At 38.3% G+C, this 27,101-nt stretch overlaps 1 protein-coding gene across 1 annotated transcript; it reads left to right on the top strand.

Annotated features, from left to right (window-relative positions):
* The first annotated feature begins 1,265 nt into the window (after window positions 1–1,265).
* On the top strand, window positions 1,266–26,805 carry TIMMDC1 (translocase of inner mitochondrial membrane domain containing 1). Its single transcript, XM_042954520.1, has 7 exons — window positions 1,266–1,669; window positions 4,083–4,248; window positions 8,724–8,812; window positions 9,252–9,319; window positions 19,883–19,961; window positions 23,348–23,458; window positions 26,133–26,805. Exons 1-7 carry the CDS (start codon window positions 1,488–1,490, stop codon window positions 26,281–26,283), a joined length of 846 nt encoding a protein of 281 aa, XP_042810454.1. The 5' UTR covers window positions 1,266–1,487; the 3' UTR covers window positions 26,284–26,805.
* The last annotated feature ends 296 nt before the right edge of the window (window positions 26,806–27,101 follow it).

A 27,101-nucleotide genomic window follows, 5' to 3' on the forward strand; every position in this document is an offset into this window, starting at 1 on the left:
CAGTTTTGAATTACATCTAGAAAGGAATAAAGGAGGGGTAAGGATTGGCAAAAAATAAGGGACTCTATTTGGTTGCCAGTAAAATGAAATTCCACAAACCATTTGGGAATATTTCAAATGCGTGTGTGTTTTTAAAGTTTATTTATTTGGCGGGGGGGGGGGGGGGGCGGGGAAGAGAACACAAGTCGTGGGAATAGCGGGGGGGGGGGGGGGGGGGGCAGAGGATCCCAAGCAGGCTCCGTGCTGACCGCAGCAAACCCAATGTGGGGCTGGAACTCAAACCATGAGATCATGACCTCAGCTGAAGTCCCTCGCTTACCTGACTGAGCCACCCACGCAACCTTCAAATGCGTGTGTTTCAATAAAAACAATACCTGGGGCGCCTGGGTGGCTCAGATGGTTGAGCCTCCGACTTTGGCTTGGGTCATGATCTCACTGTTCATGAGTTCGGGCCCCGCGTCGGGCTCTGTGCTGACAGCTCAGAGCCTGGAGCCTGCTTCGGATTCTGTGTCTCCCTCTCTCTCTCTGGCCCTCCCCCGTTCATGCTCTGTCTCTGTCTCAAAAAGAAATAAACATTAAAAAAGATTTAAAAAAAAATAAAGCAACCTTTAAAAAAATAAAATAATAAAATAAAAACAATACCTCAAAGCATATGTTAGCACAGGCTGTACTGAAGGGAAATTATTGCTGGAATATCAAAGAAATTCCAGTTGTCTTGCCTTCTGAGGAAGAGTAAGTATATGAAACTAAGAGGGGGAGGGTAAAACCCACCTTGTTAAGAACTATCCAAAGCTGATTCTTTAAATGAGCTTTCTGGAAATCTCGGTCTATCAGGCACCAAGACATCTGGTTTTTTCTGAAACCAAAACTGAATCCCCGCCCAGCTCGGAGGCTTCACTACGTAAGTGAAAGTAGGTAGGGCTTCTATTTGTGCGAATTGTCTTCCCCTTTCCCCACTCCACTTTCTTTTTCATCTATGTGGAATTTCTGGCGTTTTAAACACGCTAAACTACTTCAGCCTGTGACAACATCTTGCCTCCCGGAAACTGACGAAGACCCGGTTTACGTGGCCCAGAAAGCCCAAAGACAGGCAAAGAAACCGGCCGGCGAAGGGGCCACACTCAGCTGATGTCAGCTACTCCGAGCCAACTCACTTCCGGGGGGCGGGCCAGGCACACAGGGTTCGTCCCGCCTCTAGCCGGAAGTGCTTGTCTACGGCTACGCCGTCGCCCCGCCTACTGGCCTTTGCCCCGATGAAGGTGGGATTTCCTGTCTCGTGTATCCAAGGTCTTCCTAAGTCAGTGCCGGCCCTGGGGAGGAGGGTGTCAAGAATGTGGTGTCGACCCTGGAAGCAAATTAGCTGGGCCTGGTAGAAGGGTACTCACCTAGTTATTACTGCAGTTATCCTTACTGTCCTCCCACGGCGTCTCCCAGAGGCCTTGGAGCCCTGAGAACCCAAGCGTGTGCCCGCAGGTTCCGTGAGGGCCATGGAGGTGCGGCCGCCAGCGCCACAGAGCTACTTCTGCCGGGCGCTGTGTCCTTTCCCTCGGGTTTTTGCTGCGGGAGCTGTGGCTGCCGATTCGGAGAACCAGAAGCTGTCTTCCTACGTCCCAGAGCCTGATTACCTGGAATCCGGATGGGACCGCCTCCGGGACCTGTTTGTCAAAGAGTAAAAGTGCCTAGGGTCTGTGGGGAGGGGACTGCGAAGAGCTGTCCTGCAACCTGGGTCATCCTGGGGTGAAGGACCCCTGAGTGATGTGGTTTGTTTTTGAATAAGATTTGGTGTTGTAATGTTTGTATCCCAAGTTTGTGTCCTCACATTGCCATTTAGTAGTTCTGTTGATTGACAGGACAGTTTACAAATGGTAGGAGTGAAACTCATTATAAATCAGAGCATTTTTAGAGAATATAGTCTTAGTGTAATCCCCCGATTTTACAAATTAGAAGAATTGGACCGAGCTAATTAGTGTCAGAATTGACCCTGGAATCCACATCAGCGAGATTACGCTCCAGTATTTTTTTTCGCATTTCACTTTATTCCAAACTTTGGTATTTCATGACCATAGCTCCCCCTTCTCTCCAAAAAAATGGAGATTGGAGAGACGGCAGCGAGAGCTGTAAAATGTTTATTCTGTCAGATAATGAATATATAAAAAATAATAGCAAGTATTGTCTCATTTTTATAAAAGAAACGATATTAGCTAGATCAACAAATAAGGTTATTTCAGAATACAAAATTAACTTCAAACTGAATTCACTTTAATGGAAAACTCATTTCATTTATTCACTTATTTCATCATTTATCAATTATTGGTGGAAAAATGGCCCTTTCATGAAATAGTTTACAATACTACACTGTTACCAGGTGGTTAAATTAACTTTGAAGCTTTGTTATGTTGCTGAGATTGTTGGGACAAGGAGTTGGCAGAATCGTGTTTAATTGCTTTATTGAAATATTATCTTTATTTTAAAGATAATGAGGCAGCCTTTCTCATTGGTCCTTCCAATCAATATTTACTTGAGATACTTGTGAAAGATCCTATGTAGTATATAACAGAAGAGTGTTATTTTGATCAGCTTTGGAAACCACAGAATGTTGGAGCTGAAAGAAACTTGAAGGTAATCTAGGTTAACTTCTATGTTCCCCTCCATCATAGATGAGGAAATTAAAGTTCATAGATTGTGATCTGGCTGCAGGTCACTTAACAGTGGGTGACAGAACCAGAACCACAACCCTGTTGTCACTTGTAGTTTAGGTCTTTTCCACCACTGTGCTATTTCTTCACCATTTATTAGCTGTTTGGGCCAACCATAGGACTTCTTAGAGCCAAATAAATAAAATGGAGATAAATATCACCTATGGCATGGAATTTTTCAGAGAATGAAAAGGAGGCAAAGCATATTCATCTGGCTTGTTAAATTTTAAGCTTTTACATTTTCTCTTTTCTGAGTTCTGTCATAGGCCAATTTTTAGGTAAATGTTTTTGATCTTATTCACTATACAAGATAAGTACAGGGTTCAAATTATAGCAGTTTTTTCCTATTGGCCTAAGTAAGTATAAGAATGACAGTTTTCTGAGAAATTTTATTTAGATTTCTCTTGTAGATGCAGGAGCTGTAAAGACTCACTGATTCTGATTTCAGAGATGTGGTTATTGATAATTAGAATTAGATAAACACCTTATAGTCTCCGAAGAAAGTGATTTAGTAATGTAAATAACATTTAGTATTTATCTAGAGGGCCATTTATAGTAACATAATACTTAAAAACTTAGCTATTCATTAGAGCTTCTAGAAACATCTTCAAAGCTTTATTATCAATTCTAATTTCTTCTTTTGAGAGTAACAAATTGAATTAAACAGTGGTTTTTCCTTATGTTAGGTTGGTCTGTGGTGTCCATTGCACAGTGAGATCTCTCATTTGTTGCTTTTTATCATACAGGCCCAATCTGAGCATGGCATAAAAGTGAAGAATTCAGAAAGACAGGTTTTGATTTTTTTTTTTTTAATCTAGGATTTTGTTCTTGAATATATTGTCCTAAAATCTGTAGGTTTGTGTCATTTCCAAAAGTTAGCTTAAAATTCAAAAAGGGAAATCTTGATCCTTGCATCCAGCTTTTACAGATTCTTCCTGATTCCAGAGATGTAGTGGACTTGTAATAGTCATCAAATAAAACCACCTTAGAAAAAAACATTATTGGAGTATAATATGCATCTATTTACACATAAATATATTGATCAACAAATTTTCACAAGCTAAACATAGCTGTGTAACCAACACCGAGAAACTGTTAGCAGCATTTCAGAAGCTCCCCTTTGTGCCCCTTCTAGTCACTATCTTCCTAAGGGTAATCAACCAATAGCTTAATTTCTAACAGCATAGGTTAATTTTGGCTGAGATTTGAGCTACTTGTGATATAACTGTGGTATTTAATTCATCAGGAGATTTTATTAATCCAGAGATTCTGCCCATGATGAAAAATGTGGTAGTGTTAGTATTGGGGTCATTTTGAATGTACTGTCTTTTGGAGAGCAGTATCCATAAACTAATCCCAAACAACATTGTCTTTTTGATGTCTTAGTGAACAGCAGAGAACTTCAAAGGAACTTGAGAATATTTATAAGGCGGCTATTTCAGCAGGCATCATTGGCTGGGCATATGGAGGAATACCAGCTTTTATCCATGCTAAACAGCACTATGTTGAGCAGAGCCAAGCAGAAGTTTATCATAGCCGGTTTGATGCTGTGGTAAGTACTGATACTCTAAAAGTATTTGAGGGCATATTAGTTTAGTAATTCACTTTACACTTAGCTATTCAGTTAGGTGGTAGGGTTGGAAGGGTTAAGATGTCAGAGTAAAGAAACAAAACCTGCACTTAACAACAGTAGACGTATTAATGCTAAAGAGCATACACATGGTTTGTCAGACTACTTTTCTTATCTTCAGAGGGATTACCACCATGGCTCTACTTTCTGAAATATATTTCTATCACTTCTCAGTCTTTTGGCTAAGATCAAGTATAGTATCTGAAATATATTTCTAATCCCTAGCTAAATCATCAAGGCTTAGCTGTAGCATATTAACCCCATTCACAGGGTCTCCTTGGAGGACACTAAAACAATAATTAGCATTTATAACTCTACAGTTTATAGAGTGCTAACTCTTTTGTTAGATCTGTACATCAACTCTGTTGTATAAGTGAGGAGGTTACAGCTCAGAGAATTAGTTGTTTGGGTTTTGTTTTGTTTTTTAAAATTCTGTCAGCCTTAAAAGTTGTAAAAGTAGTACAAAGAATTCCTATATACCTATCACCCAAATTCTCCAAATGTTAACTTTTTATCACATTTACTATAGCATTCTCTCTCTGTATAATGCATATTATTATTTTTTGTGACTGCTAAAGAGTAAGTTATACTCATGATAAATACTTCAGCATGTATTTCCCTGAAAACAAGGACATTCTTTTATATAATCACTATATAATTATCCAGATCAGGAAATTATCACTGATATAGTACTATTGTCTTATTTTCAGACTTTATGTAAATTTTGCTAGTCGTCTCTCCAATATTATTTATTTATTTAAGTTTATTAATTTATTTTGACAGAGAGTGTTCAGAGGGAGCTGAAGTGGGGGAGGAGCAGAGAGAGAGGGAGAAAGAGAGAATCCCAGTCAGGTTCTGTGCCAGGCTCCACGCTGTCAGTGCAGAGCCCAGTGTAGGGCTCAGTCTCATGAAGCATGAGATCATGACCTGAGCCAAACCAAGAGTCAGACACTCAACCGACTGAGCCACCCAGGCACCCGTATTTTAAAAGTAAATAAAAATAATTTTTTTTTCCAGGTCCAGCATCTAATACTGGATCAGATGTTGAATTTGCCTTTCATGCCTCTTTAGTCTTTTTTTTTTTTTTTTTCATTTTTTTTCAATGTTTATTTTTAAGGGACAGAGTAGGAGTATAGAAGGGGCAGAGAAAGAGGGAGACACAGAATTCAAAGCAGGCTCCAGGCTCTGAGCTATCAGCACAGAGCCCGATGCAGGGCTCGAACCCACGAACTGTGAGATCATGACCTGAGCCGAAGTCGAACGCCCAACCTACTGAGCTACCCAGAGACCCCTCTTTAGTCTCTTTTAATATAGAACAGTTTCTCTTTCTTTAACTTTCTTGATTGTGACATTTTTGAAGATTGGGGGCTATTTATTTATTATTTTATTTTATTTTATTTTAATTTTTTATTTTTTTAAATTTACATCCAAATTAGTTAGCATATGGTGCAATAATGATTTCAGGAGTAGATTCCTTAGTGCCCCTTACCCATTTAGCCCATCCGCCCTCCCACAACCCCTCCAGTAACCCTCAGTTTGTTCTCCATATTTATAAGTCTCTTCTGTTTTGTCCCCCTCCCTGTTTTTTTTTTGTGTTTTTTTTTTTAACATTTATTTATTTTTGAGACAGAGAGAGACAGAGCATGAACAGGGGAGGGTCAGAGAGAGAGGGAGACACAGAATCTGAAGCAGGCTCCAGGCTCTGAGCTGTCAGCACAGAGCCCGACGCGGGGCTCGAACCCACGGACCGTGAGATCATGACCTGAGCCGAAGTCGGCCGCTTAACCGACTGAGCCACCCTCCCTGTTTTTATATTATTTTTGTTTCCCTTCTCTTATGTTCATCTGTTTTGTCTCTTAAAGTCCTCATATGAATGAAGTCATATGATATTTGTCTTTCTCTGACTAATTTCGATTAACATAATACCCTCTAGTTCTATCCACGTAGTTGCAAATGGCAAGATTTCATTCTTTTTGATTGCCAAGTAATACTCCATTGTATGTATGTATATGTATATATGTAGATGTATATATATATACATCTACATATATACATATATATACACATCACATCTTCTTTATATATTCATCCATCTATGGACATGTAGTCTCTTTCCATACTTTGGCTATTATTGATAGAAACATGGGGGTGCATGTGTCTCTTCGAAACAGCACACCTGTATCCCTTGGATAAATGCCTAGTAGTGCAATTGCTGGGTCGTAGGGTGATTCTATTTTTAGTTTTTTGAGGAACCTCCATACTATTTTCCAGAGTGGCTGCACCAGCTTGCATTCCCATGTGGGCTATTTATTTTGTAGAATGTTCTTCAATTTGGATTTGTTTAATGTTTTCTCATGATTAGATTCCAGCTATGTGTTTTAGCAGGAATACCCTAGATTGGGGTATTAGTACTCCTTACTTCTTACTTAGACGTACTTAATGTACTTCTTACTTAGTACATTATATCAGGAGCACATGATATCTGTTGTCCCTTTACTGATGATGTTTACTTTAGGCACTTGGTTAAGATGGTCTCTGCCAGGCTTATCCACTGTAAAATTATTATTTTTCTCTCTTTGTAATTTTTTTATTTTTTATTAAAAAATTTTTTTTGAAAGAGCACACGTGCAAGCAGGGGAAGGACAGAGGGAAAGGGAGAGAGAATCTCAAGCAGGCTCCACACCCAGTGCAAGCCCAGGCGGGACTTGATCTCAGGACTGAGATTATGACCTGAGCTGAAATCAAGATAATTAGTAAATGTAATTAGTGAATATCTTATGGATACTTATGAGATACTTTGAGACTATGTAAATATCCTATTTTTCATCAAATTTCCGTGCTTTAGTTTTAGTATTCAATGATGACTCTTACCTGAAAGAGTTAATACTGTGGTGGTTGCGAAATGGTTATTTCCTAATCCCATCTTTCCTACATTTATTGCTTCATATTCAGCTTTAAGGAAGAGCTTTCCCTTCTCCTGTATTTGTCTTTTTATAATTTATTTCTATCAATGTGGACTCGTGGATTCTTGTTTTACTCTGTAGCTTATAATCCATTCTTATCATTATTTATCTTGATGCTGAAATTGGCCTAGATTTGGACAGTTGGAGCCCTTTAAACTAGCTCCTTTGTTCTTTTTATATGTCCCCATCGTTCTTTGAGCATATCTTTATTTTTTGGCATAGCAAGATGTTCCTGGCTCATCTTTTACTTTTCCAGTACCAGCCCCAGAGTTAGTCATCACCAAGGAGTTCTAGTTTCTTTTAGTGGAAAAATTATATATAAAACTAAGATTTGAGGGGCACCTGGGTGGCTGAGTCGGTTAAGTGTCCGACTTCAGCTCAGGTCATGACCTCACAGTTCATGAGTTCAAGCCCTGCGTCGGGCTCTGTGCTGACAGCTCAGAGCCTGGAGCCTACTTCAGGTTCTGTGTGTATCTCTCTCCCTGTCTCTCCTCCGCTTGCACTCTGTCTCTCAAAAATGAAATAAAAACATTAAAAAAACAAAGATTTGATGCTACATATGCTCACTTACAGGGATATCATGGCTTCTATAGGCCCTAGGAAATGTGTGTGTGCTCATATATACTTATGTGCACATATTCATACACACATCTGTATCTATTTATTTATCTGCCTATTTGTTAAAAGCCACGAGTCCATACTGATACTCTTCAGAGAGGTTTTGACTTGCCCAGTATCTTGTAGTAGTTAAGAATCCACTTAGGGATTCTCTCAAAATCTAGACTATATCCTCAGGATATTGTACCAGACTTGCTCCATGGTGATGTGGAGACAGACAACCTGTCTTCCAGTTCTGACTTACTCCTTCTTGGCTGAGTGATCTTGGTTAGAAACTTCCTCTCTGTGCTTTAGTTAAATCTGAAACACCTGCCTAAAAGAAAAGTTGTAAAGATTAAATGAGGTAATATGTTAACACAACTTTTACATAGAACGTGGGCAGTAAATATCAGTTCTCTTTTCTTTGCTCTTTTCTCTATATCTGTATTACTATCATCCTTACCCTTTTATTTACCATTTCTTTGGTTCTTTTTTATTTTATGGTTTCTTTTTTCCAAGATTTCTTGGATATAAAAAGCATGTCTAATACTGACTTTATATTTGCCATGGCATTTGCCATATAGATTTTCTGTTTATGCCTCATTGATAGATTGCTTGGTTGACACTGGCAATTCTTAGTTCCTTTTCTATCTCCCGATAGAATAGGATGCACATGGGACTTTTGCTTAAGTTTCAGTAAACGGTATTTCTAGAGATCTTAATAACGTTTCTGTTTAGGTGTCCCTGCCTAATCCATAGCCATCATTCTACCACAGTTTTAGAATAAAGAATGTATTAAGGGGTCTTGGAATCTCACAGCCTTTTCATTAACTTTAGCAATCTGCACATCGTGCTGCCACACGAGGCTTCATCCGGTACGGCTGGCGCTGGAGTTGGAGAACTACAGTGTTTGTGACTATATTCAAGTAAGTTCTCTCTGAGTTGTGACAAAAGGTCTTAGTATTATTTTGGGAGCACATCTTTTGAGCAAGTGAGATTTTTAAAAACTAAACACTCACATGAAAGTGATTCATAATACCTTTTTCCCCAAGAACTTTTATCTATGTAAAAGATTGGTCCAGATATAGGTTTGCATCCATGGATGGAGGTCTTCCACCTATTATCAAAGTAGGGACAAGGTTTCTAAGTAAGAGAAATTCTTTGGTTCATTCTTCAACAGAAGGTCCACCTAGAAAACCTAGGGAATATTGGTAGTCCGGAACACATTCACGGGACCTAGACTAAGACCAGGAATTGACTTAGTAGGCATTTCTAATACCTATCACTTTAGTGAAAATTGTGGTCGAGAAAGTAAGGGGGATATGCTTTAAAGTTTATGTTTTCTTCCTTCCCCCTTCTTCCCAGCACAGTGAATACTGGTCTAAATGTGTACCGAAATAAAAATGCCCTAAGCCATTTTGTCATTGCGGGAGGTAAGACATTTTTGTTCTTGTTTATGTTTTTCAGTCTCCTCAAATATGGTTTGGGAAATATTTAAGGACTTATAAATCAGAACTACTGAATTCTTTGGTTGACTTCTCATCACATCTCATTCAGCATTCATGCAAAATGTATGGAGAGCATTATGCTTGGCCCTTGGTATACTTGGTGAACAAAACAGAAAAGGTCTTTGCTTTCATGGAGTTTTATAGTCTAATGTGGTTGGGGGAGAAAAAGGCTGCTGTGATAGAAAATAGCAAACAGGTGAAGCAATGGGATGATCAGGGTGAGTAGAGAAGGCCTTTATGGGGAGGTGACATTTAAGCTGATACCTGAAAAGTGTGAAGAAGAGTAGCCTATGCAGAAGCAACATTGAGGGTGAAGTCTCCAAGGCAAGAAAGTTCCTCAAAAGCAGGATAATAAGGCTGGAACATAGTCAGTAAGGGGAAGAGTGGCTTGAGATAAGTTTGGTGAAATTACGTAGAAAGGGACCAGATTTTTCATACTAAGAGTTTGGATTTTATTTTAAAGCTTTATGCCTCTGGTAAATGTGACCTCTTTAAAATGAACATTAAAAAATAAGTATTGAAGTATTATTTCCAGAAATGTAAATGTGAAGTGCCACATATACTCAAACACTCACTACCTCGTGTAATTCTCTTACATGCAAAAAGGTACATATAATTCATAAAACATTTAAAAATTTTTTTAATTTGGAAATAATTTCAAGCTTACAAAAAGTTTTAAAAATAAAAGTAATACAAGGAACACCATATAACCTTTATATACAGAGATTCAGTTATTTACATTTTAGCCCATTTGCTTCTTGTTCTCTCTTCTGAGTGCATGCTCTCTTTCTCTGTGTATATGTATATATACACCCAGGCAAACACATGTACACATAATTTGAACTTAACAATTTAATGGAAACATTTTAAAATATAAAACTAGAAATAGGCATTAATAGCACTGGAGCAGCTGGAACTTGCCCTTTTTTAACTCGCCACCATTTTTCCATGGGTATTCTGTAGGCTCAAATGCCTATATCCAAACCAAACTCTGTTTTCCTCCCCCAACTTCCATACTTGCTCCTGTCGTTAGGTTCTTTATAATTTACCATGTTAAACAAATAAACAAAAAACCTGGAAACCAGATAATGATATGGTTCTGCCTTTTATCCCCTTCTTTGCAAAGTTCTAGTCCTTTAATTAGATTCCTTTAATATGTAGGGACTCTCACCTCCTCTTTCTTCCCACTGCTGCTATCTGGTCTTCCCTGTTTCTAGTCTTGGTTTCCTCCACTTCCACTGTTACCTTAGTTACTTTTTGGAAATATGAATGTGAGTATAACACTTTCTGCTTGAGCTTCTTTCATAGTTTCCCATCATTCTAATGTTGATTCTTGATCTGGTCCTCACGTACCACTCTTGCTCCACCCTATGACTCTACTCTTGATTTCCCAAACCCATCATAATCTTGCTTTACATGTATTGGTCCCTTTTCTTGAGCATGCCTTCCCACTCCTGCAAATAATTTTATTCAGCTTTTATTGAACCTGTCTTTCAAGGTTCAGCTTATCTGTCAGCTTTAGTTTCCTAGTCCCTATTTTCTTATTTTTGGGTCTTCAGGTGTCTTTCCCCTATATTCCCATAATTAACTATAAATATTTTAATCAAAGCACTTACGACTCTATGTTGTACCTGTTAACTTGTTTTGCTTCTCCACTAGATGACTTACTTGATATCAGAGAAAGTCTTCGCCTTTTATATCACAACTATTTGACACATAGTAGAGTAGAATAAATGTTCCTTGAATGTAAATTGAGTGTAAAAATTAGTAAAAAAATAAACATGATACAAGATAAGTTTTTATCTCAAACCAGCAACCAACATTGAATTTAATGGTATAACACTGAAGTAATTTCCCCTGAAGTCAAAATCATGTCAAGAATGTCTCCCCTCATTATTATATGGCATTCATCTGGACATTTATAAATGTATATTTGACATCTGGAATGACTGAGTGAGGAGCTTGGCAAATTCTTTCACAAAAAGCAACAATAGAATTGGACATAATTATCAAAAACCATTTAAAGATGCTGGAAATTGACCACAGGCACACAACAAATCAGTAAGCATTTATCCAAGAATTTCTACTGACTTTCAGTAAGAACATTGGGAGTCTGTGGTGTTTCAGCCTAGGGCTCCTCCTGCCCCCCTAGCCCACAGCTCTGTGATGCAGAAGTTTCATAAGGACAGGCTGGAGGACTGGCTTTCTGCTGCTTGAGGGCGCTGACTTTATTTGGAGCAGAAAACAGAAAATTCCAAGCCAAGGGGTGTTGCTGAAAACAATTGCAACAGGGAAGGATAATATCACACAGCTAATCTGAGGTTTTGATACTATTTGGGGTAAGGAATAGACTGGCAGATGAGGCAGAATCTTAACAGGAATATCTAGGGAACAAGACAGCCACAGGGGGTTTTAATAAGATTCTATGTATCCCTAGAATTCTGGAAAGTTGCACACATGTGTAAGTATGTATTCATGCACACTCTGGAGAGACTGGCAAGGGCCCTAGCAAGCTACTTATCTTTGGTTAGTTGTGAGGGTTAATTGTGAACACCAAAAGAAAAAGCCAGAAGAGATTTTAAACTGTCTAAACTTTGAATGCATTCTTCAACCACAGATACGTTGGTAAAGGATAGGAGTGTTACTAGCTTGGGATGCTTAAGCATAATTTCTGACAAATCATTGGCTGACTACTTAAGCCAGTGTGATGCCTAGGAAACCACGCATACAAATAAAAACTGAGCAACGACGTTAGTGGCTGTACTCTGCAGAAAAAAGACTCCACAGAACTAGTCCGGGCAAGTCACTACATAGACAAAGAATTACAGTCATCCCCCCTGTGTGGGGGGTGTTAACTCCAGAGTTGCTATAATTTATTACCTAAAATGTCCAGTTTTCAACAACAAAAAAATCATATGACATGTAAAACCAGGGGATTAAAAAAGCACTCACTGGGAATGTCTCTGACTGGACCCATCCATTGAACATAGAAGACAAGGCTTCAAACCATTTTAAAGAAATTTAAAAGTATGATGATAGTGACTTACCAAATAGAGAATATCAATAAAGACAGAAATTATAAAAAAAAAAAATCAAATGAAAAGTTGAAAGTTGATACAACAATAGAAATTAAAATTTCACTGGAGAGGAGGAGCTCAACACCAGTCTTGATAGCAAAAGAGAATTCATGAATTTGAAGAGGGATCAATATAGATGATTTTTCGTGAAGAACAGAATTTTTAAAATGAAGAGAAATGAACTGAGCCTGAGCAACCTATAGGACACCATCAAAAATACCAATATATGTGTGAAGGGAATGTTAGGTAGAAAAGAGAGAAAGGGTTAGAAAAAAGTATTTTAAGAAATAATGGTCCTTAACTTCCCAAATTTGATGAAAAACATTAATCCACACATCCAAAAGGTTCAACAGACTCCAAGAAGAACAAACATGAGGAGATTCACACCTAAGCACATAATAGTTACACTGTTGAAAGAAAAATCTTAAAAGCAGCAAGAAAAAAATAACTCCCATGAGGAACACCAAAGAGGATTAACAGCTTATTGCTCATCAGAATGATGGAAACCAGAAGGCAGTAGAATGCATTCAAAGGCCTGAAAAGCATAAGTTGTCAACCAGGAATTCTGTTTCTAACAAACCACTCTTCAAAATTGAAGGCAAAAATAAAGATATTGGCAGATAAACAAACAAAGAAAAATTGTTAATAGCAGATCTGCCTTACAAAAATACTATAGGAAATTCTTCACGCTAAAAGGATGTAATAAACCAGATAGTAACCTGAATCTATGAGAAATATTAAAGAGCATTGATAAAGATAATTATATAAGTAATTATTAAAGGCTGTATAAATATTTTTTCTCATAACTAATCTAAAAGACAATTATGTAAAATAATAACAAAATTGAAGTGTTAGACATACAGCATATTTAAAGTTGTATATGGCATTAATAGCACAAATGAGAGGGAAGGAATGGAGGTATGTTGGAGCAAGGAGATGACACCAAATAGTAACTTGACAGGAAGAAATGAAAAGTACTAGAAATGGTTAATATGTAGGTTAATATAAAACACTCTATAAACCTATTGTTTTCCTTTCTTTTAACTGTTTTTCCCTAATTTAAAAATAGTATTTGAGGGACTCCTGGGTGGCTCAGTGGGTTGGGCGTCTGGCGTCAGTCATGTCATGATCTCACAATTTTTGAGTTCGAGCCCCACGTCAGGCTCTGTGTTGACAGCTCAGGGCCTGGAACCTGCTTCAGATTCTGTGCCTCCCTCTCTCTCTGCCCCTCCCCCACTCATGCTCTGTTTCTCCTTCAAAAATAAATAAACATTAAAAAATTAAAAAAAATAAAAGTAGTATTTGAGGGAGTGCCTGGGTGTTTCAGTCAGTTAAGTATCCGACTGTGGCTCAGGTCATGATCTCCCGGTTTGTGAGTTGGAGCTCCACATCAGGCTTTCTGCCGTGAGCAGGGAGCCCATTTCATATCCTCTGTCACCCCCTCTGTCCTTCCCTTACTTGCATGTGCTCGCATTCTTGCATGCTCTTTCTTTCAAAAATAAACTTTTTTTTTTTTTAATTAAAAAAAATAACAGTATCCAACTAAGTGGCTAAGTTGGTTAAGCAGCTGACTCTTGATCTTGGCTCAGGTCATGATCTCACGGTTTGTGAGTTGAAGCCCCACATCTGGCTTTGTGCTGACAGTGCAGAGCCTGCCTGGGATTCTCTCTCTCCCTCTTTCTGCCTCTCCCTTGCTCGTGGACACACACTCTTTCTCATCAATCAACCAATAAACTTTTTAAAAAATGCTAGAGACAAAGGACATTTTATAAATTTTTTTTTTATGTTTATTTTTGAGAGAGAAAGTGAACAGCGGACAGGCAGAGAGAGAAGGGGACAGAAGGTCCAAAGTGGGCTCTGCACTGTCAATGGAGAGGCTGATGCAGGACTCGAACTCACAAACTGAGAGCATGACCTGAGCCAAAGTCGGATGCTTAACCAACTGAGCCATCTAGGCACCCTCATTTTATAATGTTTAAAGGACCAATCCATCAAGAAGATATAACATTTATAAACATATAAACTAACAACAGAGCTCATAAATACATAAAAAGAAACACTGAATTGAGAGGAGAAATAGACAATAACAGATTGTGAAATAGACAATAACAGATCAGGAGTTCAAGCCCCACGTCGGGCTCAGTGCTGATGGCTCAGAGCCTGGAGCCTGCTTTGGATTCTTTGTCTTCCTCTCTCTCTGACTCTTCCCCACTCATGCTCTTTCCTTCTCTCTCTCTCAAAAAATAAGCATTAAAAAATTTTTTAAAAATGACAAGATAACAAACAACTTTAGGAAGACTGACCAAGAAAAAGAAAATAGACACAAATTACCAAAATCTACTCAAGAAGAAATAGAAAATCTGGATAGCCCTACAACAAGTTAATAAACTAAATTGTTAGTTAAAAATCTTTTCACAAAGAAAGCCCAAGACCAGATGGCTTCAGTGGCTATTTGGGAAGTTTCTTTCACAAACTCTTCCATAAAATAGAGGAAGAAGGAACACTTTCAAACTTATTCCTTTGGACTAGTATTATCCTTGATACCAAAGCCAAATGAAGAAGATGAAGATAGCAAAGAGAACTACAGATCACTATCACTCAAGAGTATATACACAGGGGCACCTGGGTGGCTCAGTCAGTGGAGCATGTGACTCTTGATTTCACGGTCGTGGGTTTGAGCCCCATGTTGGGTACAGAGATTATTTTATTTATTTATTTTGATTTTTAAAATATTTTTTATTATGTATATATAATATAATATGATATGTGTATATATATAATATAGTCAAATTAGTTTCCATACAATACCCAGTGCTCATCCCAACAAGTGCCCTCCTCAGTGCCCATCACCCAGTTTCCCCTCTCCCCCATCCCCATCAACCCTCAGTTTGTTCTCAGTATTTAAGAGTCTCTTATGGTTTGCCTCCTTCCCTCTCTGTAACTTGTTTTTTCCCCCTTCCCCTCCCCCCTGGTCTTCTATTAAGTTTCTCTGGATCCACATATGATTGAAAACATATGGTATTTGTCTTTCTCTCCCTGACTTATTCACTTAGCATAATACTCTCCAGTTCTATCCACATTGCTACAAATGGCCAGATTTCATTCTTTCTCATTGCCAACTAGTATTCCATTTTTATATATAAATCACATCTTCTTTATCCATTTGTCAGTTGATGGACATTTAGGCTCTTTCCATAATTTGGCTGTTGTTGAAAGTGCTGCTATAAACATTGGGGTACAAGTGCCCCTATGCATCAGTACTCCTGTATCCCTTGGGTAAATTCCTAGCAGTGCTATTGCTGGGTCATAGGGCAGGTCTATTTTTAATTTTTTGAGGAACCTTCACACTGTTTTCCAGAGTGGCTGCACCAGTTAGCATTCCCACCAACAGTGCAAGAGGGTTCCAGTTTCTCCACATCCTCTCCAGCATCTACAGTCTCCTGATTTGTTCATTTTAGCCACTCTGACCATTGTGAGGTGGTACAGAGATTACTTTAAAAAGAAAAGTATGTACACAAAAATCCTTTACAAAATATTAGTAAACCAAATCCAGCAACAACCAAGGATTGTATACTGTAAACAAGTGGAATTTATCCAAGGAATTTAAGGTTAGCTTAGAAAAGTATTTGACAAAAATCCAACATTCATGATAAAAACTCTCAACAAACTAGGAATAGAAGGGAGCTGCTTTAACCTAGTGAAGGTCACCTATCATCTATTAAAAAACCTACAGCGGGGCGCCTGGGTGGCTCAGTTGGGTGAGCGTCCAACTTCAGCTCAGGTCACGATCTCACGGTTCGTGAGTTCGAGCCCCGCGTCAGGCTCTGGGCTGATGGCTCAGAGCCTGGAGCCTGCTTCCGATTCTGTGTCTCCCTCTCTCTCTGCCCCTCCCCCATTCATGCTCTGTCTCTCTCTGTCTCAAAAATAAATAAACATTAAAAAAACCTACAGCAAACATCGTATTTAATGGTGAAAGACAATGATTTTCCCCTAAGACTGAGAACATGGGAAAGCTGTATACACTTGTAATTAAGGTGTATACTTGAGATGAATACAGTTGTATTCAGCATTATACTGGAGACTTTAACCAGTGCATTCAGGCAAGAAAAAGAAATAAACACTAAGGTCGGAAAAAAAAAAAAGTAACCTATTTACAGAACACATGGTAATAAAGAGTTTGTGTAATAAAGAGTCTGACTGATGTTTGGCTGCTGATAGCTTATAAGCCTCACTACTCCCTCCCCCCTTTTTAATTGACTTTATTTTTTAGAATAGTTTTAAATTCACAGTAAAATTGGGCAGAAGATACAAAGATTTTGCATATACAATAAAACTTTGGTTTGGGAGCATAATTCATTCCGGAAACATGCTTGTAATCCAAAGCACTTGTATATCAAAGCAAATTTCCTCATAAGAAATGATGGAAACTCAGATGATTTGTTTCACAACTCACAAATATTCGTATAAAAATGATTACAATACTGTAATATAATACAAATGAATAAGGAAAGTACAAAATATAAAGAAAAATAGATTAACCTGCACTTACCTTTGAAAATCTTTGTGGCTGGTTTGAGGGAGACGAGAGAGGAGGATTATTGTGTAGGACAACTTTATTACTAACGGATGTTGACTACAGTACAGTATTCATAAACTCTTGTCATATACTGTATTTAATGTATTCAGCATAAGACAACAGAGGGAAGGGTCTATATCTGCAGGCAGCCTGACCTAGAATGAAGCAAAGCATTCCTAAGCTTACTCTTGTATGGAAAAGCAAAGGACTGTCCACAGGTGCTTTGAAGTGACAAAAAATACACTAGTGCCAGTTGTGGGCACCTTCCAATGCTCTGAAAAGTCACTGATTTCCAATGCTCTGAAAAGCCTGAAACTGAGCATGCGAGCATGGGAGACGAACACCCACAATCTCCCAGAGAGGGAGAAAGAGAGAGAAGAACTATTGGCTCAGTTGTGATCGTATGACATTCAGCGTCAGGTGCTACTTACATTGCAAGTCTTTGCTCATTTATCAAGTTGAAATTTACTAGAAATAATGCTTATCTTGTGAAACATTCGCAGAACAAGTAAATTGCAATCCAAGGTTTTACTGTACTTCTCCCCCCGCCCCAACATACACACTTAAACATAGCCTCCCCACTATTAACATTTTACCCCAGGGTGGGATACTAGTTACAGTTGAAGAACCTACACTGATGCATCATTATCCCCCAAAGTCCATAGTTTCCCTTAGGTTTCACTCTTGGTGTACATTCTGTGGGTTTGGACAAATGTATGATGACATGTATCCATCGTTGTGGTATCATAAAGAGCATTTTCATTGCCCTAAAAATCTGTTCCACCTATGTATCCTGCCCACCAACCCCTGATAAACAGTGATCTTTTTTTTACTGTTTCAATAGTTTTGCCTTTTCCAGAAAGTTATATATTATATAACATTTTCAGATTTACATCTTTCACTTAACAGTATGCATTTAAGTTTCCTCCAGTCTCTTTTCATGAGTTGATAGCTCATTTCTTTTTAGTGCTAAATAAGATTTCATTGTCTGAATATACCAGTTTACTTATCCATTACCTACTGAAGGACATCTTGGTTGCTTCCGAGTATTGGCAGTTACGAACAAAGCTGCTATAAATGTGTGCAGGTTTTGGTGTGGACACAAGTTTTTAGCTCCTTTGGGTAAATACCAGGGAGCGTGATTGCTGGATCATATGGTAAGAATATGTTCATTTTTGTAAGAAACTGCCAGACTGTCTTCAAAGTGACTGTACCATTTTGTGTTCCAACCAGCAATGAATGAGTTTCTTTTGCTCTACATCCTTGCCACCATTTAATGCTGTCAGTCTTCTAGATTTTGGCTATTCTGATAGCTTTTTAAAAAATATTTATTTTTATTTTTTATTCTTTTTTTATTTTTTTATTTTTTTGAGAGAGAGAGAGAGGGAGAGAATGAGTGAGGGAGGGGCAGAGGAAGAGGGGGAGAAGAATCTTAAGCAGGGTCCACACCCAGCGCGGAGCCCTGTGTGGGACTCCATCTCACTATGTGAGATCATAACCTGAGCCGAAATCAAGAGTCAGCTGCTTAACTGAGCCACCCAGGCACCCCTAAAAAAAAAGAAAGAAAAAAAAATACACACACACACACACACACACACACACACACACACACATATGTTTAAGTTTATTTATTTTGAGAGAGACAGAGTGAGCAGGGGAGGGGCAGAGAGAGAGAGAAGGTGAGAGAGAGAATCCCAAGCAAGCTCAACAGCATGGAGCCCTACAAGGGGCTCGAAATCATGAACCCTGAGATCATGAGCTGATCCAAAACCAAGAATCAGTTGCTTAGCCAACTGAACTACCCAGGAACCCCTACCCCCCCCCCCCCAATATTTTATTTTTAAAAAAATGCTTTCTTTGGAAAAGAAGACTTGAAAAAAAGACCAAATTTATTACCATCTCGGGGTAATGTAATTAAAGGTGATTTTTTTTCTTGTTAATTTTAAAATTTGGAAAATTAAAAAAAACAAATAGTACTTAAATAAGACACATAAGTCTCAATTGTTTTTTTAAAAATGTTACTACATGAGATGCATTCGTTGTGTTGTGCATAGTGAGGGAGGAAAATGAATGACGTCCTGGATATACCATACAGTGGGAAGGAAAGGGAGCCTGTGCACTGACCACCTGGTGGCACTGTAGACCACATGCCCACTTGGAGGCCTGCCTGAGGGTTGTAGCAGGACAGAAAGGGTGAGACTGGAGCAAGGTACAAACTGCAGGGGTTTTTGTTCTTTGGGGAAAGCTTTTCTTGAAGAAGGATGAAATTGAAGAGATGGGAGTGAAGAAATTACAGATTTTTAATGGGAGGTGGGCAGAAATGAAGCAGAATGAGAAGAGGTTGGACCCATAGAACCGATATACAAAAATTAGGTTTGTAAAAGGGATGTTTCTTCCTTTGAACCTGCAGTGTGGAAGAGAAACTAGCTGTGTTGGCATTTTATTTATTTTTTATTTATTTATTTTTTTTAACATTTATTTATTTTTGAGACAGAGCATGAATGGGGGAGGGTCGGAGAGAAGGAGACAAAGAATCGGAAACAGGCTCCAGGCTCCGAGCTGTCAGCACAGAGCCTGATGCAGGGCTCAAATTCATGGACCACGAGATATGACCTGAGCTGAAGTCGGCCGTTCAACCGACTGAGCCACCCGGGCGCCCTTGGCATTTTAGATTCAGGAAATCTAGGTTATGGTGATGTATTATTGATACTGGGTTCTGAAAACTTACTCAGCGGTTTATGTTCTTTTTATAGAAGAAAAATTTTTTAAATGGATTCTAGTACTTACAGGTAATTTAATATTGGGTTTTTTGTTTGTTTGTTTGTTTTAAAATAGCTGTCACAGGAAGCCTTTTTAGAATAAACTTAGGCCTGCGTGGTCTGGTGGCTGGTGGCATAATTGGAGCCTTGCTAGGGTAAGTGTTAATATGGTTTGATACTAAATTAACACAACTTTCATTAATGCCTTACTGTTAAAAATCTCATTAATTTCTAAAGAATAAATTTGAATCTTACAGCCTATAAAAGGCCTTCAGTTTTGTATTGGCTGTCGCTTTGACTGTCAAATTCTAATCTTACCCCAGTTGTTGATTTTACTTCCAATTATCACTGCTTAGATATCACTAACACCTGAACCTTTTTGTAATTTGAACAATGGTATTTACAAGGAGCAGGAAAATAATAAGAAACAATTAACAAGCACATTCTGTTAAAAATTTTTTTTGTTTGATTTTGTTTGTTTAATAAATTAAAAAATTTTTCTTCTCCAGCTTGTTAATTTGAAAAAATTTGAACCTACAGAAAAGTTGAATGAATTAGTACATCAAACACCCATATACTCTTTTCACTTATGTTCACCAGTTAACATTTTGTCATATTTGTTGTATGTCTCTGTATATGTGTGGAATGTGTGTAAATTTCTTTTTCTTTCTCCTTTTTTCTTTCTGACTAAACTGTTAGAGACCTCATAATTCTTCACCTCTGAATACATTAGCTGGTATCTCCCAGGATGAAATGAAGAACATTCACCAATGATACCACAGTATAATCATCACAGTCAATAATTTAGCATTGATTCAATATAGCTATCTAAGATATGGTCCATATTCAAAAATTTTCAATTATTACAATAATGCCATACATATATATATTTAACTCAGGATCCAATTGCATATTGCATTTACAGTTTTGATTCCTTTAAGCTAGAATAGATCCACTGCTCTTTTTCCCCCAGAAAATTTTTCAATTTCTTTTCATTATCCCTTCATGAGTAGATTTAGGTTAAATGTTTTCGTCAGGAATACAGTGTAGGTGAAGTTAGTCCTTCTCGGTGTATCACATCAAGATACATATTGTCTTCACCTATTGTAAGTGATGTTAATTACTTGGTGCAGTACTTTTCTATTGCTGTGTAACAAACTACCACAAACTTTTGTGGCTGGAAACACCACCCGTTTATTATATCACAGTTCTGTAGGTCAGAAGTCTGAGGAGGCTGATGGGCTCTCTTTGTTCAGAGTTTTACAAGGCCAAAATCAAAGTATGGATCAGGCAGGTTCTTATTGGACTAGGGAAGAATCTGCTCCTACACCATTTAGGTTGTTGACAGAATCCTTGTGGCTGTAGGGCTGAAGTTATTGTTCCCTGCATGGTTGTCAGCCAGACACCAGTGTTCCTAGAGGCGTACATATTCCTTGCCACAGTGCCCCCTCTATGTTCAGACCAGCAACTGGTATGTTGAATCCTTCTCATACTTTGAATCTCTCTGACTTGTCTCTGCCACCAGAGAAAACTCTCTGCTTTTAAAGGGTTCATCCAGATAATTTCCTTTTTGATTGACTCAAATTCAACAGATTACTAACCTTAATTACATCTGTAAAATTTTGCTATGTAACAGAATCATGGGTATAATTTATAGTTGAGGAATTAGGGCAGGACAATTTGGGGGGCTATTGTAGAATTCTGCCTACCATATTTAGTATTGACTTAAATTTCTCCACTGAAAGGCTTCTGTTATTCTCATTGTGATTAGTAAATAATCTTGGGTAAGACTATGTGAATAGCATGTTCTCCAGCTATCTTTTTTCTAGTGGTTTTAATGATCTATTATAATTGTTGCCATAATCGGTTATTACTGATGGTTGTAAAATGATTTGTTAGTGCTATCTTTTCTTCTGTTTTTATTAGTTGGCATTCACCTGAGTTCTCCCTTCGCCTCCACCTACCCTCTCCCTTTTTCTACCCCCTTTTAAGGAGGAAGTTACACTAGACTTATGGATTCCTTTTTTAAATTATTTTTAAAAATTCAGCATGTCATAATCTATCGCAGACATGATTTTTGTTATATTGTGTTTTGTTTGTTTTTTAGTAAATTCTACCCTCAACGTGGGGCTTGAACTCAGGACCCCAAGAGCAAGGGTCACATGCTCTACTGACTGACCCAGCCAGGCACCACTTGTTATATTGTTAATATACCATCTTGGCTTGAAGGGAAAAATTGTTGAAATTAGCAGCAAAAATAATTTCTTTTTCATTGTCATTAAAAACACATAACATAAAATTTACCAGCCTGACCATTTTTAAGTGTGTAGTTTAGTAGTGTTTTTATATTCACATTATTGTACAAAAGATCTCTAGAACTTTGTCATCTTGCAAAATTGAAAACTCTGTACCCATTAAACATTAATTCTCCCTTCCCCTTGTCCCCCAGCCTTTGGCAACCACGTTTTTACTTTGTTTCTATGATTTTGACTACTTTATTATTTTTTAAGTTTGTTTATTTAAAGAGAGAGAGTATGTAAGTGGGATAAGGGCAGAGAGAGAGAATCCCAAGCAGGCTCCACATGTCAACATGGAGCTCGACACAGGGCTCAAACTCATGAACCATGAGATCATGACCTGAGCTGAAATCAAGAGTGGGATGCTCAACCAACTGTGCCACCCTGGCGCCCTGATTTTGACTACTTTAGATACTTCATATGAATGGAATCATATATTATTTGTCCTTTTGTAACTGGCTTAATTTTACTTAGCATAACATCCTCAAGGTTAATCTATGTTGTAGCATGTGACAGGATCTTCTTTTTAAAGGCTGTAGATACCACATTTTCTTTATCCATCTGTCAATGGACTTTTCCACTTGGCTACAGTAATTTTTCAAATGAGCTTACTTATGTTGTAGCCAGAGGGAACTTAAGTTATCTCAGAGTCAAAAACTCCTTTTCTTTGAGAACATAAGAACCAAACCCTTAACTTACTGTAATAATTGTTATCTAAATCAGTTTCTCGATGGGTAACTATTAACAGTGTGGGTGAGACTGTTGTGCCAGACTTTCGAACTGTAGGATGTTTTGGTGGTTCCATCCCCAGAAGCCAATGGTATCCTTCCTCCAACCACATATGCCCTCCACAGTTCCTGCCTTCTGGAGGTTTTGGTACCATTCCTGTTACAATTTCATTTCTGAGAAATCTTCAGTATAAAGCTACTTACTAGAACTTGTCACAAGTATATATTTTCCCAGTTTATCATTCATGATAAAACAGCCAATTTATAGGCCTGTTGTTTTTATACCAGTTAATTTTGGGAAGTTGCAGTGATTGTTTTTCTCTACTGTTTAGAAGACCAGGAAGGAAATTGCCTTAATAATTTTTTCTTCATTTGACAAGGACACTTTGTCAGAGTTCCTGTACCTGTCAGGGAATAAGTGGCTCAGTCGGTGTTGCTCCTGCCTTAGCAGACACTCACATGGTGTGTGGTCTAATGGCTGCTTTTTCCTAAGCTTTCTCTCTGCTTCCTTCTCAGCACTCCTGTAGGAAGTCTGTTGATGGCATTTCAGAAGTTCTATGGGGAGACTGTCCAAGAGAGAACACAGAAGGATCGCAAAGCACTCCATGAGCTGAAATTGGAAGAGAGGTAAGGAGCAGGTGAAGATAAAGGTACCTGGCTTTCCTAGCCATTGTGGTGTTCTTCTTAACCCAGGTACTCTAAACCACCACTCAATTCAAAGAGTTTCTGGGGCACCTGGCTGGCTCAGTTGGTGGCACATGCGACTCTTGATCTCAGGGTTGTGAGTTCAGGCCCCATGTTGAATAGATAAGCAGTCTGGTTTTTTCCATGTTTTTACTTAAAACTTTGATTTGTGCTAAAAACACATACGCACATGGAAATTTTTTTTTTTTTTTAATGTTTATTTATTTTTGAGAGAGAGACAGAATGTGAGTGGGTTAGGGGCAGAGAGAGAGGGAGACACAGAATCCAAAGCAGGCTTCAGGCTCTGAGCTCTCAGCACAGAGCCTGACGCGGGGCTCGAACTCACGAGCTTTGAGATCGTGACCTGAGCCGAAGTTGGACGCTCAACCGACTGAGCCACCTAGGCGCCCCCACACATGGAAATTCTTAATATCTGTAGATCAGTTGTCCAAGGACTTAGGTTCTATATGAGAAAAAGCATTGATTTTGTAGCCAATTAAACCTTGAAAACAGAGCTTAAATCCCAGCTAGGCTATTAATTAGTTCTGTGACCTTAGATAGTTTCCTTAATTTCAAGCCCTCAGTTTTCTCAGCCATTCTATAGGCAGAATCACACCACAATGCTCAATACATATTTGTTTCATTGACTCCTCTTCTCCATTGTAAGAGGGTATGTGAGATATGTAGTTTTCTAAGTTCCGAGATAAAGCATTTAAAATTATAATGCCAGTATAAAATCTGGTGTGGGGAATTAAAAGCATGAAAGCGTTGTTAGCTTATTTCTAGTTCTTTAGATGTCATAAGAGGCTTTTTTTTTTTTTTTTTAATGTTTATTTACTTTTGAGAGAGAGAGAGAGGAACAGAGTATGTGTTGGGGAGGGACAGAGAAAGCGGGACACACAGAATCTGAAGCAGGCTCCAGGCTCTGAGCTGTCAGCACAGAGCCTGATGCAGGGCTCAGACCCATGAACTGTGAGATCATGACTTGAGCCGAAGTTGGACACTTAATTGACTGAGCCACGGTGCCCCAGAAGCTTTTTCTTTTTCTTTTTTTTTGTTTTTTTTTTTGTTTTTTTTTAAATGAAACTTTAAGAAATTGGAAAGGTAGGGAAAATATATTGGTATTTGAATTTGATATAGAAAGTTGCAGAAGAATTAACATTTGGAAAAATACGAACAGGTAATAATTGTATTTCAATAAAAAAGGGAAACCAGAAAAATAACTAGAGCAGTTGATAAGTTATTTAGAGATAGAAAACCTCAAGAATGGCTAAAAGCAATAACTTGAATTGAATTACAGTAATGTAAAAATACTTTGGCAAAAGGAAATAGTGTCAAAAATTTATGTGTGTGTGTGTGTGTGTGTATATATATATATATATGTATATATATGATATTCCTGAGAAGAGTTAATTTAATAAGTAGTTAATAATAGTTAAGAACTTATATGCCTGCCTCTTTGCTTGAAAATAATCATAGAGAAGTTAAAGTGAGAACATAAAACATTGCCTTAGTGAGCTGAAAATGTAGAAGCCTGGTCAGGGCACCTAGGTGGCTCAGTCGATTAAGTATCTGATTTCAGCTCAGGTCATGATCTCACAGTTTATGAGTTTGAACCCTGTGTTGGGCTCTTTGCTGTCAGCTCGGAGCCTGGAGCTTGCTTCAGAGTCTATGTCTCTTTTTCTCTCTCTCTCTGTGCCCCTTCCCTGCTCATGCTCTGTCTCTCTCTCAAATATAAATTTAAAAGAACATTTAAAATTTTAGAAAAAAAAAAAAAAGAAAATATAGAAAACTGGCTATAGAGATATGGAAGAAGAAATGGTCCAACCTGGTTGTGAAGAGTTGAGAAGAAAGTCTTAGATGACCTTGATAATCACTTCAAGGAAGACACTAATACTAGATTTAGAAAAAGAACTGATCTGTTATTTGGAAATTAGATTTTAATTCCTTGTAAATACACATCTATAGTGTTGTCCCATCTGACGTTTCCATCTTGAGTTTACCATTGTGCAGTTCCCACGAGGTCTGGCAACAGACAGTTAATGAAGTGGCAGGGCAGTCACATGCCCCCCCAGCCCTGAGGGCAACAGGACAGCCAGGTTGCAAGGCTCACACTTCAGCTTAGGGTGTTTCAGCTCCTGCACGATACCCCTGCATGAACTCTGGAATATCGTAAGGATCAGAGCTGCCTCCACAGCAGTGTCCATTTTGGTGATATGAGAATCGTAGTCAGCATGTGAGTGGAACAGGTTAGGAGAGCAAAGAAGGTCCATTATGTTTAAAGTGCAGTGAGCAATGTTTGCTCATAAGTCACAGGAAGAAGACGACAAATACTATCTTTAAAAAAAATCAGGGCGCCTGGGTGGCTTAGTCGGTTGAGCGTCCAACTCTTGATTTTGGCTTAGGTCATGCATGTCCCAGGGTTGTGGGATTGAGCCCTGTGTTTGGCTCCATGCTGAGCATGGAGCCTGCTTGAGATTCTCTCTGTCTTCCTCTGCCCTGCTCCCCCACTTGCGCACACACTCGCTCTCTAAGAGAAAAATAAGCTAAAATAAAAATCTAAGAACTAAAGAAATGGAGCAGTACTTGATATATCCTTTTCATTCTTTTATTACAGTAAAGCCAGACTGCAATTTACTGAACTCCTCCCTGAAGAAATTGAAAGTAGCTTACAGAAAAATCGATCCAAAGATGATGTTAAGAAAATTGAAGCACTACTAAATCTTCCTAGAAACCCTTCATCAACAACTAAACAAGACAAAGACTGAAAATGTTCTGGACTTAAAATTCATTGGCGAGTTGAAGGGATCTATGTTGCCCTGTCCATTGAATGCCAAAGGCTAGTCTTCTCCTTGGCCAGCCTGCTGACAGATACAAGTGCTGGCACCTCTAGGGGCAGTGACTTGCTCTTATCTTTTGTTTTCACCAAGAATTGGGCAATTGTACACTTACTTTACTTATCCTTAAATTTAAATACATAGTCTTTCCTGATTGATCTATATATTTGGCATTGTATCTGTACAGGTCAATCAATACATATTTCTTTGCCCTGAATTTTACAATAGTAAATTAAAAATTTCCCAAAATTGGAGTTGAAATCTGTGGGTTGTATGTTTATTCTTGCAGCCTTTTAAAAAGATACTTAGTCACTAGAAGGAGGAGGTATCACTAGGTAAGGCAAATGGGTCTGTGATGAAATCCTTGTGCCTTTGGATCCTAGAAACATTGTGGGCCTAAGTGTGTAGTAGGGTTTGGTTTTGTTTTAATAAAAAAGATAATTCCTATGTCATTTGAAATAAGATATAAATTTAACAAAAATGAAGTAGATAAGCATTATTACAAAAAAAAAAAAAAAGGAGCCCATCTTTTTTTCTTCTCAGTGTTGCTGACAAAATGTCTATGCTATAATATGCAGAAGATACTTAGCATAGATATTCAGTCTGTACATTGCAGGAGCTTGCTCCTTTAGAAGGAAGCTCTCATGCAGACTGAAACTTTTACTAAATGAGAGGGGAGCAATGCACTAAGTGTACATCTAGTGCTTTGTTTTCATGTTGGACCTCTTTGTTTTTAGTTCCTGCCCTGA

The sequence above is a fragment of the Panthera leo genome, chromosome C2 (assembly GCF_018350215.1).
Source record: "Panthera leo isolate Ple1 chromosome C2, P.leo_Ple1_pat1.1, whole genome shotgun sequence".
NCBI classification, from domain to species: domain Eukaryota; kingdom Metazoa; phylum Chordata; class Mammalia; order Carnivora; family Felidae; genus Panthera; species Panthera leo.